We start from the raw sequence: 14,982 nt of genomic DNA on the forward strand, positions 1-14,982 counted from the left end.
GAATGAATGAATGAATGAATGAATGAATGAATGAATGAATGAATGAATGAGTGAGGGAGTGAATGAATGGGCGAAAGGATGGCTGAGAAGTGGGTGGTAAAGAGATGACTGACCCCTGGGTAGTTAAATACAAATATGATACATAAGAACATAGAATTATATACATTACACTTCCCAAACGAGTCATGTCCAAAGTCACAGTGGTTTACTTCCTCACCATAGTTAGAACAATGCAGTCTTGTAAATTGATCATCCCCCATTTTTTTCAATGTCCACTGAGCACTACTATGAAGTTGCGCTCTACATAAAGGGAAACTGCCTCAGAGAAACTGTAACTTCTAAGCACTGTGTCCAGATTAGCATTTATAATCACTTATTTCTCATGTTTACTTATGTTCAAAACTAAAACATTTTGGTTAAAACAGTCTTTTTTTAGTAGAAATAGTATATCACAGGGCGCCTGGGTGGCTCAGTCGTTAAGCGTCTGCCTTCGGCTCAGGTCATGATCCCAGCGTCCTGCGATCGAGCCCCACATTGGGCTCCCTGCTCTGCAGGAAGCCTGCTTCTCCCTCTCCCCCTCCCCCTGCTCGTGTCCCCTCTCTAGCTGTGTCTCTCTCTGTCAAATAAATAAATAAAATCTGGGCACCTGGGTGGCTCAGTTGGTTAAGCGACTGCCTTCGGCTCAGGTCATGATCCCGGGGTCCTGGAATCGAGCCCCGTATCCGGCTCCCTGATCAGCAGGAAGCCTGTTTCTCCCTCTCTCACTCCCCCTGCTTGTGTTCCTGCTCTCCCTATCTCTCTCTGTCAAATAAATAAATAAAATCTTTAAAAAAAAAAAAAAGAAATAGTATATCACTTACCATATTATCTAGTGAATTAGATATCCCAATTTTACATTGAAATTTGGGGGTCGGGGTATTTCATCATCTAAGTACAGTATATTGCTCTTGAACCTTGGGTTATGGTAGGAATCAATTTAAGTCTAAGATATTGGGACAATAAATGCGAGCCCTACCTCTGACCACTGTGTAGCTATGGCTTACTATTTTTGGTTAAGAAAACAACTTATGTAACACCCAATGCTCATCACATCACAGCACTGGGTGTGATACGCAACTGACGAATTACTGAACACTTCCTCTATGATATACTATATGTTGGCTAATTGAATTTAAATTAAAAAAAAAGAAAGCACCTTATATGGTATGAAACCCTGATTTTGCTGTTACTGTTTTGTGCATAGGCTCCAGCACTAAGGAGCGTAGCATCTACAATTCCAAAGTGCAAAAAAACTTTGAAATTTAGTTTTTTCCCCTAGGTTTATGGCAAACATTTGCTGGAAAAAAACCTAAACCATTTGTTCTGTATATATAAAGGCATTAATAGTGTTTATTTTTTTCTATAGGATAAATATTTATATACTTTATAGCATAAATATAAATGTTTTGGAATATGGGCCTCTCAGATCTCATTGGGGGGGGCATGACATCTATAAATTTTGTGTAACATCTTACCTTTTCTAAAACAAAATAACAAAAACAAATGTGGATTCAAGAACCCAGTACTTTAAAATAAGGAATTGTAGACACTGGGCTCCTGGGAGGCAGGACAGTTACCTTTGGGTATCTTTTGTGAGTGCTTCCCAGTGCATCTTATAGACAGGCAAATAGGATGAGATTCATAATTTTTTATATCTCACTGTAGACATAAGCAAGCATATCAGCAGCCATTGCTAAATAGAACTTTGCCCTGGGATCTTCAGGTCATTCCTCATGAATGTGTCCATCACTCTACCATTAGCTTTAAAGAAGAGAGCATGGAAGGATAGATATCAGATAATTTGACCATCTGGACAGGAACAGTGGCTTCTCTGAGCCGTCCTCTGTATTATTTATCTTTAAAAATAGCAATTTTAACATTGCCCCAAAACTAACAGAAAAGAAACTCTGTTTCTCAGTGTTCACACTGGATTTATATCAGTGTTACATATGACTCCGGGTACAGGTTTGAGATAGGAGCATGTAGGCAGTGTTTTGCCCTGACCTTCTCTCAACACCGTGATAACTGTTCTGTCCAGCATTTGTGAAGAAAAGTGACGGAACGATAAAGTGCTGTCTCCTCCAGAGCAGAGATCAGGCCTGTTGTAGTCACTGTTTATCTCCCCACCATGGCTGCCTCATCCAGGACGTCTGTCCCATGCCCTACACTAAAACATCCCACGTATGGATGGTTCTTTACTTTCTGGAGATCCATTTAAATTAATCCACCAAAATAGCTTGCGAACCCACCATAAAGACAACTGCAAATTTACCACTCTTCAAAAATAACTGAAAATACCTTCAGACAATATGTTTCAGGACAGTAAATGGGTTTCTACCTATACTTAGTGTTTCTAAATGAATTATTACTTTAAAACATTAAAATCAATTATTTTAAATTATTAATAATGTAATTATTAAATAACTATAAATAATTAATACAATTAATTATTATTTTAAAACATTAAAACACCTCACCTCTACCAAATATCTAAGTTGAAACATTTTAGTGGGCTTGGAAATAAGGTAACAATATTTAAGTGGTACTTGCATAATTGCACTGAATGAGAATTTAGAACTTGCGTAGATTCGTATGTAAATGAAAGACCACACAAAATTAACACTACTGACTAAGAGTTGTGATTAAGATGGGGTTCTAACGAGAAGTCTTTTTCTTCCTCTCACAGTGCTAAGCTATTCAAGAAAAACTGAACTTTTAACATGTCTGTTAATATGAACATGTTCCCAATATACTGTATAATGTGACTTGATAGTAACCGCAGTTACCTGTAAACATCAAGGACATAGAACCACGTAATTTTGAAATGATGAGTAGTTCCCAAAAGGTAGGATAAGACTAGAGAAATACAAATCATCATCACTTACTATTTATTAAGCACCTTCCTGTGAGTGGCATTTATATTTCCCAGGAGGGACTCTGCCCTGTAAGAACTAAAGCAAGAGGTTCAGCGTAGCTCAGGAAAAAAACAACAGAAACCTAGTAGTCTTCCTACTAGGGAAGTGGAGTGGGGGGCATTGTAAGTTAAAACTCATATGTAGCAAGAGACATTTTGCGTGGAGCTGATGTTGACTCTAAGCCAAGGCATCAGAACGGATCCTCACAAAGTTATCTCATGTTTTGTGATGATCTCTGTCCTAGTTGATTTTTTGTATGATCAGTTCCTTGCGAGCTGGGGGAGTGGTAACGGTGGGAAGGACTAGCATTCTTTGAGTGCTTCCTAAGTGCCAGTCACTATGGTAGAAGCCGTGCAATTCCCCCTGAATCCCACTGTTGGCCTGAGGGTTAGGGATTATCCTCTTCCTGTAGATGAGAGGACCAAGAAGGGTTTTGCCTGAGGCGACCCAGCTAATAAGTAGCAGACTCAGAATTAAAGTTAAGACTCCAAAGTCCATGCTCTATCCCCAGCACTGCACTCCTTTCCCAAGACAGTTTCTTATTGCGCTTTGTTTTTTGAACACTAGACATGAACTTGATGTGACAGCTGAGTAAAAGTGTAGCCTCATATGAACCATTACAAAACAAAACTGCATTATCTTATACATGGAAGTTTCATAACATGAAAGATAAAATTCTCACATCTGCCTTCTTAACATTGAATGTTATAATATTAAAGTACTATGCGTTTAGGAAGGCCAGCCTGAAACCTGGAAAATGTATCTGGAGAAGAAGAAGCTACATAATGATACATTGCTGTCCCCTAGATGTCTGTAGTCATTTCCATCTTAAACACCAGAGACTTCCCAGCACCCCATCCGCAATGCTCTGCTAACAAAATCAGACCACCTGCTGCTAAAGCTGCCGAATTCCTCAAAGCAGTTACAGATTTTAGTGTTCCTCGGGGTCCCCAGGTCTGTAATGTTAGATCATTTTAAGAATAGAGTAAGAAAAGTGACTCTAAAAATGGCCCCTTCTCACTCCCCGTATCTGTTTATTTCACTGGCAAAAACAAGTTTTACAACTATTTGCAAAACCACTGGAGGTTTAGATTAATTAGCTTTGTTGCCTTAATGTAGCTAATTCTCAGTGACAATGAAGTATGTCTAATAAGTACCAGTTAACATCCTTAGACTTGGAAAAATGTGTGTAGAAGATAAGTACAAATGTCAACATTTCTAAATATTTTGCTTCGGCAAAAACCTGAATGTTTGTGTAATTCTGAGTTCATTCTGCAGATGATCCTTTTATTTTTATTTTTTGTATATGATAAAAATTGTTCCATTTCAGGCTTTCAAAAAAATTGGCAAAATATAGAACTGACATAACTTAGGACAATTTAACTAAAACTTTTATAGTGGGAAAAACACAAGATGGAAATTTTTCAACTGAGTCCATTCCAGTGATAAAACAAAACTGCATAAACATTTGCTATAACACATGTGGATTTCTTATTAGCTCTCTATGCTTATTATGTTCTTTGATATCAAAGCAAAATTTTAGAAGTCAACCACTGGAGACATGGCATGATTGGGAGGACTGGTGATGTTTAAAGTGCATTTCACAATTATTGCTTGAATTCATTTATTTGACAAATAATTGGCTTCCTACTGTGGGAGACACCATTCTACGTGCAGTGGAAAAAAACAGATGCATTATTTCTTGCAGTGTGCTTTTAGAAGTTACAAATTACATGGATTTGTTTCTGTGGAGATTATTCTAAACGTTTATTGAAAAATAAATATTTCTCCTTGTCATTTTACCTAGTATTTTCTGAAAATAGGTTTCTTTTTAATGAAATTAAGGAACACATTTCATACCATATTGGAGTGGTAATGGAACTTTTCTAGTTAAAAAATCTATGAAATTTTTTCTTTGTGTAATTTTGAGGATTTCTTTACATAACTAAAAAATACATTATTTTACACCATAATAGGTGCGAAGTGGAAAAAGATATATAGTAATAATTCTTGTAATTCTAAAAATGCCATGCTTAGAATGCACCCAGTAAGTCAACCAAGATTTTAGAAGTTAATAACACTACTGGCAGACTTTGTATTTTTTGTTAACCATATTGTACAGGGTCTGTATCCCCATTTGACTTAAATATAACTGGGGGGTGGGGAAATCTTTTGGCTGGATTATTGGGAACAAAACTCCCCTCAGCTATGGGAAAAACTGGCCTCGAGAGTATCTAAATACTTTAAATCTCATTTGCCATCTGAGAAAATGGGGTAAAAAGAATCCCTGGGCTACAGACTTCTCAAGCAATCTTTTGTTTAAGTCTAACTCTCTCTGGTGGTCCTGTGGGCACACTGGGGTCTCTGCCGAGTTGATAATTCATTTCACACATTTGCACCTGCTCGGCAGCCTCACGGAGAGGGCGCAACTGCTCAAGAACGTCTTTAAGAAGAACCACGTGAACTTGTACCGGTCTGAATCATTGCAACAAAACCTGCTCCGTAAGTACCTGAATTCCGATCCGTAAATAAATTCCCTGCCGTTACGTCCCAGCATGTATGAGAGTGGCATTTTGACTTCAGGAATATTTAACTATTTAAAATTAATACCTAAAGCCAATTTGCTTCTTTGCAACATGTTACATAAATAACCAGTGATTAGAGAAACCTTTGACCCAACTATCTCACTTAGAGCAGACAAGACAAAGCATTTTAAAATCTTGCTGCTTTCACTTGAAGAAATAATATTTCCACATGCCCCTTGCTTCCTTAAATCTTAAAAAGAACTAGGGAAATAAATCTTAACTCTTAAAAGCTCCTCTGTATTGTTATCTTTTCTACTTGAATAACTTTGCAAGGGCTTTTTCAGCTTTCAAACAGCACAGTGAAACATATATTTCCCCCTTCAAAAATATTTATGAATATTTAGAGTTGTAAGAAATTATTAGGTATCAGGCCCTCTTAACATTTCAAGGATCTGAAAAAGAATATAATATATAAAGCCCTGTAGTAAATGTATTTGTGTTAGTAATATATCTTTTGTTTCATGTTGTTTCCACATATAATTTATTTTCATTTATATATACTCATGTTTAATGCTTTTGCCTTTTATACTTCAAGAGGCCTTTTCTAAAGATGTGACCCCCTTGGGGGTCGTTGCTTATCCCCAACCATGCTGGGGCATGAGTGAGTTTATTTGTAGATGCCGAGAGCCAAGGACAATGCCGTCCCAAGGAAGGAGACCACTTTTCCAGCACTGGCAGTCCGGGTGTTTATCTCTGCCTCCTTCTCATTTTTATTCTTCCTTCTCTCTCATCCACCCGATCTGGATGGAAGTGTATGTGCCCACTAGACTAGACACCCCCACCCCCCCAGCCCCCCACCCCCGCCAGTAGCCAGGAAGCAAAAATTGGATGGCTTGGATTTGAGATGCCATGAGGAGAACCGAGGGGGGGTTGAGAGCACCTGCTCATTCATCCAGGGGCAGAGTTCATAGAATCTCAGCTGACAGCCTGCAGTCAGCCCACTCTTCATGGTGCAGTTGAGTCCACATCTTTTCGGAACGTAAAAAATTCATGTCTTTGCGCAGGCTTTTGAAGGCAGGAGGGGCATAGGAGTTCCCCAAGTTAGAAAATGAGTCCTTCACACTCAGAATAACAGAGATTCCCAGTGACCTCACAATGATCATATATGTTTTATCTTTAACTTACAGACGGGTATGCTTTCTCACAAGACGAGAATGGAATCGTGTCACAGTCTGAGGTGATTCGAGCATACGATACCACAAAGCAGAGACCCGACGAGTGGTGACGGGACGGGGGCTGCGAGGCAAGGGCTGCTAGGGCTCTAAGGAGAGCTCCCAGGTCTTACCGGATCTGCTGACCAATTCCAGTCTGGTCCCAGGAGGGGAGAGTGGATCTGAGCTCATCTCATTGATTGACCGTCAGATTCGTGTATATTACAGACAGAAGCACTGTGCAACTCTACCGTAACACCATCTCTTTCAGATTTTTTAAAGTATTTGCTAAGTCTTTGTAAGCAGAAATTGAAAATGACCTTGTCACCTTGCCAGAATGCTTTCTTAAACTGAGAATAGGTCAGTGGTCTTAAGCCATTACTCTGGGGCTGTAACTGACTATCAATTTATTGGATATATACCACAAGGCAACCAACCATGAAAAAACTCCAAAGTGGTAGTAATTTATAGGGACTCTTGATATCCAGACTTAAATTTCAGAATATGCTGAAAAAAACCAGCACTCTTCTCTAGGAACTGACTCACCTTCCTGAGCAAAATTTCTAAACAAGACATTAACAAGTGTTTGTGTCAAAAATTGTCTTGATAAATGTTTGCCAAAGACATTCAGTAAGTGTATTTCTCATGCAGTAGTCATTTGCCCAGAAAGTTAAGAGAAAGTTTACCTCCGAGCTCTGCTGTAAGATCTGCATGCTTGACTTTTCAAATGTAAGAGTGATTTGCAAAAACGAGTATTTCAAGGCATTTGCTACTAAAATCCGTGATGTTGCACCTTTGGCCTTACACGTGCTTCTTTCTTGTTTGTCTTGTTTACTTGTTAACGTTGGAGGACATACGTGGCAATGTGACTCTGTCATTATGATACTGATTTCTAAACTGTATGTATGTCTCCGTCATCTCTGATGATCGGTCCTCATCGTTTAGATTTTTCTAAAAATCTGGCTTCTGCTGAAGACTGAGTGCTGCCCTTTTAACGTTTTCTCTCTCAAGAAAAATATGCTTAGATATTTATGTGAGCTCCCCAGTGTTTGCGTGGAGATGTTTGGAATACCGCGCTGGATAACTGCATGGGCTTTTGTAATGTACATAGGCTCGGCTTTTGTCCTGTGTCTGGGATCTGTCTACTAGTCCGCTAGAGATGCCTGCTGCACACATAGCACACCCCGTGTTCTGGTGACCACCCCTGTACTTAGCCCTGAGAATTACTTCACAGCTCGCTAGTCAAGCAGCTTCCCCAAATTAGTCACATGCTGCTAATCGGGACAAATAAGTGGCACATATTCCCCATTTTAAAAACACCTATTTTACTCAAGCCTATAACTTTACGGTCAGAGACACTCTTCATCACAAGTAGATTTTGTTACTATGTTTTTAAATGTATGTTCAGTTTAATTTTTTTCAGCATTTCCAAGCCATCTCCTGAAAAATGCCTATTTTGCTACCAACAATAAATGGTGAAGGGGCTGTTTAAAAACCGCAACCAGTTTTCTATACTCTTTTTAAAATAATGCTTTCGTTTCAAAAAATAAATAAAAAGGAATTCGAGTTTTCAGATACACTTCAGAGATTGAAACTAACTTTTTGCCTTTTATTCAGAAGCCTGTTTGCCTTTAAGTGGACTTACCAGCAAAATAGGTAGAACTTCCTCTTTAAAAAGAAAAAAAAAAAAAAAAGTCAACTATAATTGTGAGGAGAGGTGATTTTCCAAGTCACTCCTTGAGTTGAATAATTTCATATTCTTTTTACCCTTTTCCTTCATCTAGGTTTAAAATTAGGTGATATGTCATTTCCTTGTCTATATTTTTAGTTGTTTATTTACAAGTATGCCTCCCCCATTTTCTAGAAACAAGAGAGGTTATCACACATACATAATTCTAAAGGGGGTAAGGAGTTGACACAGTTCACTTCCTAGACCATTCCTGTTTGGGGGTTCAGATGAAGAAAATTGCCAACTGAAACACCTAGAAAGACCACAGGTGTAAGAGTCTGAGACCGTCTTCAAAACTCTGAAGGTCACAGATTTTGTCTACCGAAGGGATATTCGGAACAGCTTTCCTGGGCCTCCCCGTGGCGAGAATCGAGGTCAGACCACACAAATCAAAACACAAGAATGAGGTACATCCCTCCGGAGAAACACTTTATCATGGTCACAGACAAGAGCTGCTTCCCTTGGCCTCCACCTCATCAGTGGCATCCTTCCCCCAAATTTTAACATCAAAATATGATGAATATAATAGAACTGAATCTTCTGGCTTAAAAAAAAACTATAAGTTTTATTTTTATCTTAGAACATGGATTATTTCTATGGAGCTCTTCAACATGGGTAGAATACCCATGGTTAATGCATGAGACCATGGTCTGAAATATGGCTAATTTAGGTCTTTTTTGTCCCATAGTCCTATTTTTGAATTATTAAGTCAATTCCTTTGCTTCTTGGGTGAGAGAGGGGGGTTGGGCAGCAGGGAGTGACCTCCTTGGTAAAACTTAAAACACAGCATTGCAATCACAGTGACTTTATAGTGTTAGAGAAAACCCTCCAATTTTTTAACCTTCCAAAGGATGGCGGGGGCGGGGTGGGGGTAAGAGTTTTACCAGGATTAAAACAGCTGAAGTGACTTTTAACATTTATTTTCTGAAATAAAGGACACATCCTCTTCAATTAAAAAGTCCCTTGTTAGGGACTCGGACAAATGCTAACAGCGTCGCTTTACAATGTTTACAATTCAGAAAATACTACTTACGGCAGAAAAATCCTCATTCATTTAACATTGAAAAGCTGGGAGTTGCTTCTTTAATGTTGAATAGTACACAGTGATATTGTGCATGAACTTTCCAAATGTTTTATATATACCTATAAAAATATATTGGTGGCTCACACCCAGAAAGATGCTATTTGGCAGAAATTGTTAGTAGGAGAAGGGTGTTTCTCAGGAATGTAGCAAATTGAAAATGATCTATGTGCTGCCCACCCTCCCACATCCCATTCAGAGTCTGACAGTGAGTCTGATTCAGCAGTGTTGCAAAGTTAGTGGAAAACCTTTTTCTAATCAAGCCAGGTGAACATGTATTCTTATTCAATAATGTTCTTCATTTACGTGAATTACATGGTCATTAAATGGATTCAGTAATTCCTCTTAATTTTCAGGGGGAAAAGTGAATTCCAGAAATCTACATTTATTCTGATTATTAGGTTTTATATTTTAATTTTGCAATTTAGCATTCTAAATAACAAATAGCCTCACATGATCATTTGTTCTGCATTGTGTGCCCTGTACATCACTTATGACTTGTTTAAAATGTTCTTTCAGGAAATGAATGCTAATCTGAAAGTAATAGATTGTATATTTGTAGTTTTTAAATTATTTGTAACAATGTCCTACTTATTACCATGCTAAATGATCATCAGTGTATATTTTTGTGCAGTTGCCCTATGACAGTTCTTGGTTCTAAAACTTACCAAATAAGTCTATATATAATCTTATGAATAACCATTTATAAAACTTACCAAGAAAACGCCCACCCCATTAACATCAAGTGGACCAGATCTGTGGAATTCTTTTTGTAAATTCATGTAATACCATGCAGTTTGGTGCCTAATAAATGCTTTTTAATGATGAACATTTCTATAATGCTTCTTTAAGAGATATAATCTGATTTTTCTCACGTTAAAATAACTGAAGTCACTTGTGAGTCTTAGTTATACTTTGCTGCATTTTAATTAACCTTCAGTGGCTATTAAAATGGAATGTAAGTTAAACTTTGAAGGAAAGGAAATAAATGTTTTCCATTTTTCATCTTGACTTATTTTCTGTATGAAAGCAGCTGTGTTTTTGATAGGTTTATGGTTTGCATGAATTAATATTTAAAGAGGCTTAGGCCAATGCATGGCTATTGCTGTAAATCTTGATGTTTATTTCTGCCTTATAAAATTCTACCATGGCCTACCTGGAGTTTAATATTCAGTGGACAAATTAATTGGTTCTCTGTACCACTTTTTTTTAATAAGTATTTTACAAACAAATTTGAACAAATTTAATTGCAACTTTTGTTTAGCTTGCTTTTAAGAACTTTTCTTAATAAAGCTCACAAAACTTCTCAGCAAATAAATCTCCCGTAAGTAGGAAGAAAGCTAGATTTCATACATGCTTACTTTGAATTAACAGCAACTTTCCATAGGTAAATCTGCTCTTGCAAAAACGTGAGCAGAATATTAAAAAATAATAAATATTTTTATGTTTCATGGTTCTAGAATAGAAGCCATAAATGCAGTAAATACTGTTTGCTGTTTGTTTAGCTACTTCAAGCTTCATTTTTCACATTTTCAAGTTTATTAAGTTTGAAAAAAAAAGGCAGCCTTGGAAGGCAGCTACTATGGAAAATTGAAGTTTGCATTAAAGATAAAATAGTGTTTCCAGCTCCATGAAAATCCATTTCTGCTGAAACTGCTGTCGAAATCGTGAAGCTGCATGAGTGGAGAGTATTGAATCTGTGATTATAGTTTTCTCAGGTTTGTTTTTCTCAATGTTCAATGCACTGTGTTTTATAAATAGTTATTAAAGTTGAGTAATACTCAATTCTCTGCAGTGTTATGTGTCATTGGCCTTTGGTGAATGTGCATGTTTTAAACTGCAAATTTTAAACATTTTGTCCTCTCATTGTTATTAAAAATGAAATAAACTGTACCATTACATAAATTGTTGCAGTTTTAATTGCTAGTTTTAGAAACTAGGTTGCTTTATAAAACCTTCAAAGCCACTGTAATTATAGTCTAAGAAGGTGTATCCACTTCATAGCATTTTAACATTTTGTTGACCACCCAGGTGATATAGAAAATAGCCCTTCATGGAGTCTAGCTCGGTGAGAGGCGTGGTTAATTAATTTGAGTCCCCCGCCTGACAAAAAAAAAAAAATTTTTAAATAAAATTCCTGTATTTTGATTCTTCAGTCAGAAAAGCCTCCCAGGATTGTCCCCATTACATATTTAAATCAGCCGGCAAGGCAGCCACTAATTCCTGGCTCCATCCTTTCCCGTCGGATGGATTTCCTAAGTTCTCTAAACCCACCAAATTTTTTTAAGTTCATGACAAAGTGGCCAAATGTAGCCAGTAACATTTGAAGGAAGTAACCAAAAAGATATTAAAATTGCCATGTGAGACAAAAGCACACGAAACACTGGAAATGAGGCCAACGGCCTTATCAAAAAATAAGCATCAATTGGCAAAAGAGAAGCAACTGAAGCTGCAGTTTCATAAACTGCTAGATCGGATTAGTTCACCGAGAGGCACTGGGCGAGCAGTTTGAGAAGCCCCTGGGTTTCCTAGCGAGGGGCGGTGTGTACTTAGGTGTCTGGGGCCCCAGGTCCTTTTCCAAAGTCTTCCCAGGGACACTGATTGGGTGTGCGTCTCCCAAGCAAAACCACAGCAAAACAAGGCGTACAGAAAAGTTTCCTGTGGATTATATTAAATGATTTGCACGTTCATCTCCACTCCCCCTTGAAGCGTAAGCACTGTGTTTACACTGACCCCGTGGTTTCAGATGCCTTCTAATATTACCTAAATGCTAAAGGAAGCAGCAAACTTGAAATACATTCTCATAAATTCAGTATGTCATCCCCATTGAATGTTTTTTGTATGCTTATGGCATCTCTAATCTCAGCTTCCATTTTGGCAACACAGAGCCACGCATTTTAATGAAGAAAGATCTTCCTAACCTGGATAATTTCACTAATAGGCTAGTAAAAATTATTGGATAATATTATGTTTTCCCATTGTTTTTATTTCAAATGCAAACTATGTATCTAGCATTTCAAATAAGAATCCTCTGTCAGAATAATCGCTTTAATAACTGTTTAATTGCAATTTTAAAATAGCCATCTACATGTCAAAATATGTCAACAGTTTGTCCCCTTAATAGTTTAATACATCTTTAAATTCTTGTTTTTCCTGAATGTGTACTAAATAAGTTTTTTAGGTTATGCAAAGGTAAATTGATCCCAACCCAGTGAAATGAATCAGATTTCTAATAGTGATTGCATATGCTTTCAGGAACTTTTTGGTTATCTTGTTTTAGAAAATTTTTTTTTCCTTTGAAGCCAACTTCATTTTAGAAAATTTCTTATGGATTTAAATCAATCTGGCCAATTCTCCATTATATGACATAACTAATAATAGCACAAGAAAAAATAAATAGGTGGGGAAAATAAGAGGGAATAATCTATTCATTTGGACAATTAAAAGTGTTGGCTTTATAATGAATAATTCTAATGCAACTGTATTAAATACATTTTTCTAAAGCAGATAATAAATGTACAGATCATGAATACCCAACGGGGTGGGAGAGCGCTCTACTCCTGGCAACAAGGAGAAGTTGGCCAGGTATCAAATTGGGCCATGGATTTTCTTGGACTCATTCCATCAAACCATGGGGCCATTTTCTCTGTTCCCCGCACTCCAATCAACAGTTACATCTAACCTCCCACAATACTTAGCCTTTTGTTTCTGTTCTAGGGTAGATCATCTGCTTTCTATTTATCATTAACCTACTACACAGCTCTCTCTCCACTAGAATGCAAGTTTTTGGAGACGGTGACTCTAACTTCTTAACTTCTCAAGACAACCCTATGCAATAAGGTGCCATTAATATCTCCATTTTACAAATGAGAAAACTGAGACACAGTGAAGATAAGTGGCCCAAAGTCATTCAGCTTATAATAAGTGACAGAGCTAGAAAATTAACCCAGACACTATGACTTCAAAATCCCTGCTAGGTCACATGGTCTCCTGAGTTTCTCATGTGCAAAGGGAGAAATGTTTGTCATCTAATATTTCTATTCATGCTTTATATGCTGTGATTCATAATATAGCACAAAATCTGACTGTTACAATGTCCTCTATTCTATAGGATATCATATCTATAGGATGTGTACAATTTAACACGTTTTCCCCAGAAGATTTTCTGAAAAGCAGGTTGACTGTTTTTTTCCTGAGAAAATTAGGCCTTCTAGAAATTCTAGAAAGTTCATTCTACTGGGGAGGGAGCATGTAGTAAGTTATATGTCCTAAAGAATGTAGAATTTCAAAACAGCCCGCCGGAGTTCGAATCTTGGCTCTGCTATTAGTGTCTGAACTTGGGCACAGCATTTAACCTTTCTGCTTTGACTTCTTCATCTGCAAAACAGGCATGATGAAAACCCCTACTTCAGGCTTGTGGAGATTAAATGTTATAATTCATAAAGCACTCGGGACACACACAGTGCCTAGTAAATAGCACCCATTATTTGCATAAGTACCTTTCAAAGTGTAGAACTTCCGTTCTTCAAAATAATGGTGATTTTAGGATGTTAGGACTCATTCTTTGTGAAAGTAATAAAGCATTAATCAGCCAAATTTCCGCTGTATTTTGATGTTGTGGCAAGTTGTGGCAAGCCTCTCTTTGGAAATTTCAGGTGATTTGACGTGACCCTTGCTCTCTAAACTTTCTAAAATGGAGATGTGATCAAGCTGCTTTCCCTCATGGAAGCCTTCAAGGTTCTCCCTTGCATTTGGTGTATAGCCTACCACCATGGTTTTCAAGATCTCGGATACTGACCCTGCCCATCTCTCCACCCTCACTCTGAATTCTTCGTCTAGTTTCCAGAATGTTCCTTGTTCATTTATGCCGTGGGTGTGTCTCTGCCTTTCTACCAGTTCTTTACTTTGCTTAATACGCTCTTCCCCTCATTCCCAGCACTGGTTTCTCCCTCCCCCACCCAGTCTTTCTCACTCACGTCCCATTCATCCGGAGGCTCGGGTCCAATCTCATCCCCTCCAGATGAGTGAGGTGTTGCCAAGGCACTCTATATGTCCCCTATCATTGCAGTTACCAGAATGAATTCAAAGTGTTGGTTTTTGGGTTCATTTTCCCCTACATGACTGAACTCCTCTGGAAAGCAGGAAAGATAATGTGCTTCTCTCATAGAGCATCTATAACACCTTATCACAAGGACTTGCAGCGATGCCTGAGTCCATGAACACAGAGGCTTTTTGAATCAGACCTGCATTTTATTCATCTTGATACTCCCAACCCCTAGCACAGTGCCTCCCTTAGGTGGTGTCCAATAAACACTTGCTGAATGGCCACTTTCTGGAAATCTGCTGCAGGATGGCCCAATTACCCTGCATTTGTAAGCAACATTAGCTACGTATCTTTCAGAGAGAAGTCCAAAGACATGCACAGTATGTCAACAAGTAGGTGGGGCTATGATTTGATTCAGTGTCACTGAAGCCATGTTAC

At 37.9% G+C, this 14,982-nt stretch overlaps 1 protein-coding gene across 5 annotated transcripts in view; it reads left to right on the forward strand.

Annotated features, from left to right (window-relative positions):
• The window catches only part of ATP8A1 (ATPase phospholipid transporting 8A1), a 218,574-nt gene extending 208,069 nt beyond the window's left edge, over positions 1-10,505 (forward strand). For all 5 annotated transcript variants that reach the window (XM_035005058.1, XM_035005062.1, XM_035005059.1 and 2 more), the window contains 2 exons: positions 5,365-5,456; positions 6,667-10,505. In XM_035005058.1, coding sequence (XP_034860949.1) covers positions 5,365-5,456; positions 6,667-6,764 — 190 coding nt within the window. In that variant the 3' untranslated portion in view covers positions 6,765-10,505. The remainder of the gene's footprint in view (positions 1-5,364; positions 5,457-6,666) is intronic.
• Positions 10,506-14,982: the final 4,477 nt, after the last annotated feature.

The sequence above is a fragment of the Mirounga leonina genome, unplaced genomic scaffold (assembly GCF_011800145.1).
Source record: "Mirounga leonina isolate KUSES-001 unplaced genomic scaffold, KU_Mleo_1.0 Mir_129, whole genome shotgun sequence".
NCBI classification, from domain to species: Eukaryota; Metazoa; Chordata; class Mammalia; order Carnivora; family Phocidae; genus Mirounga; species Mirounga leonina.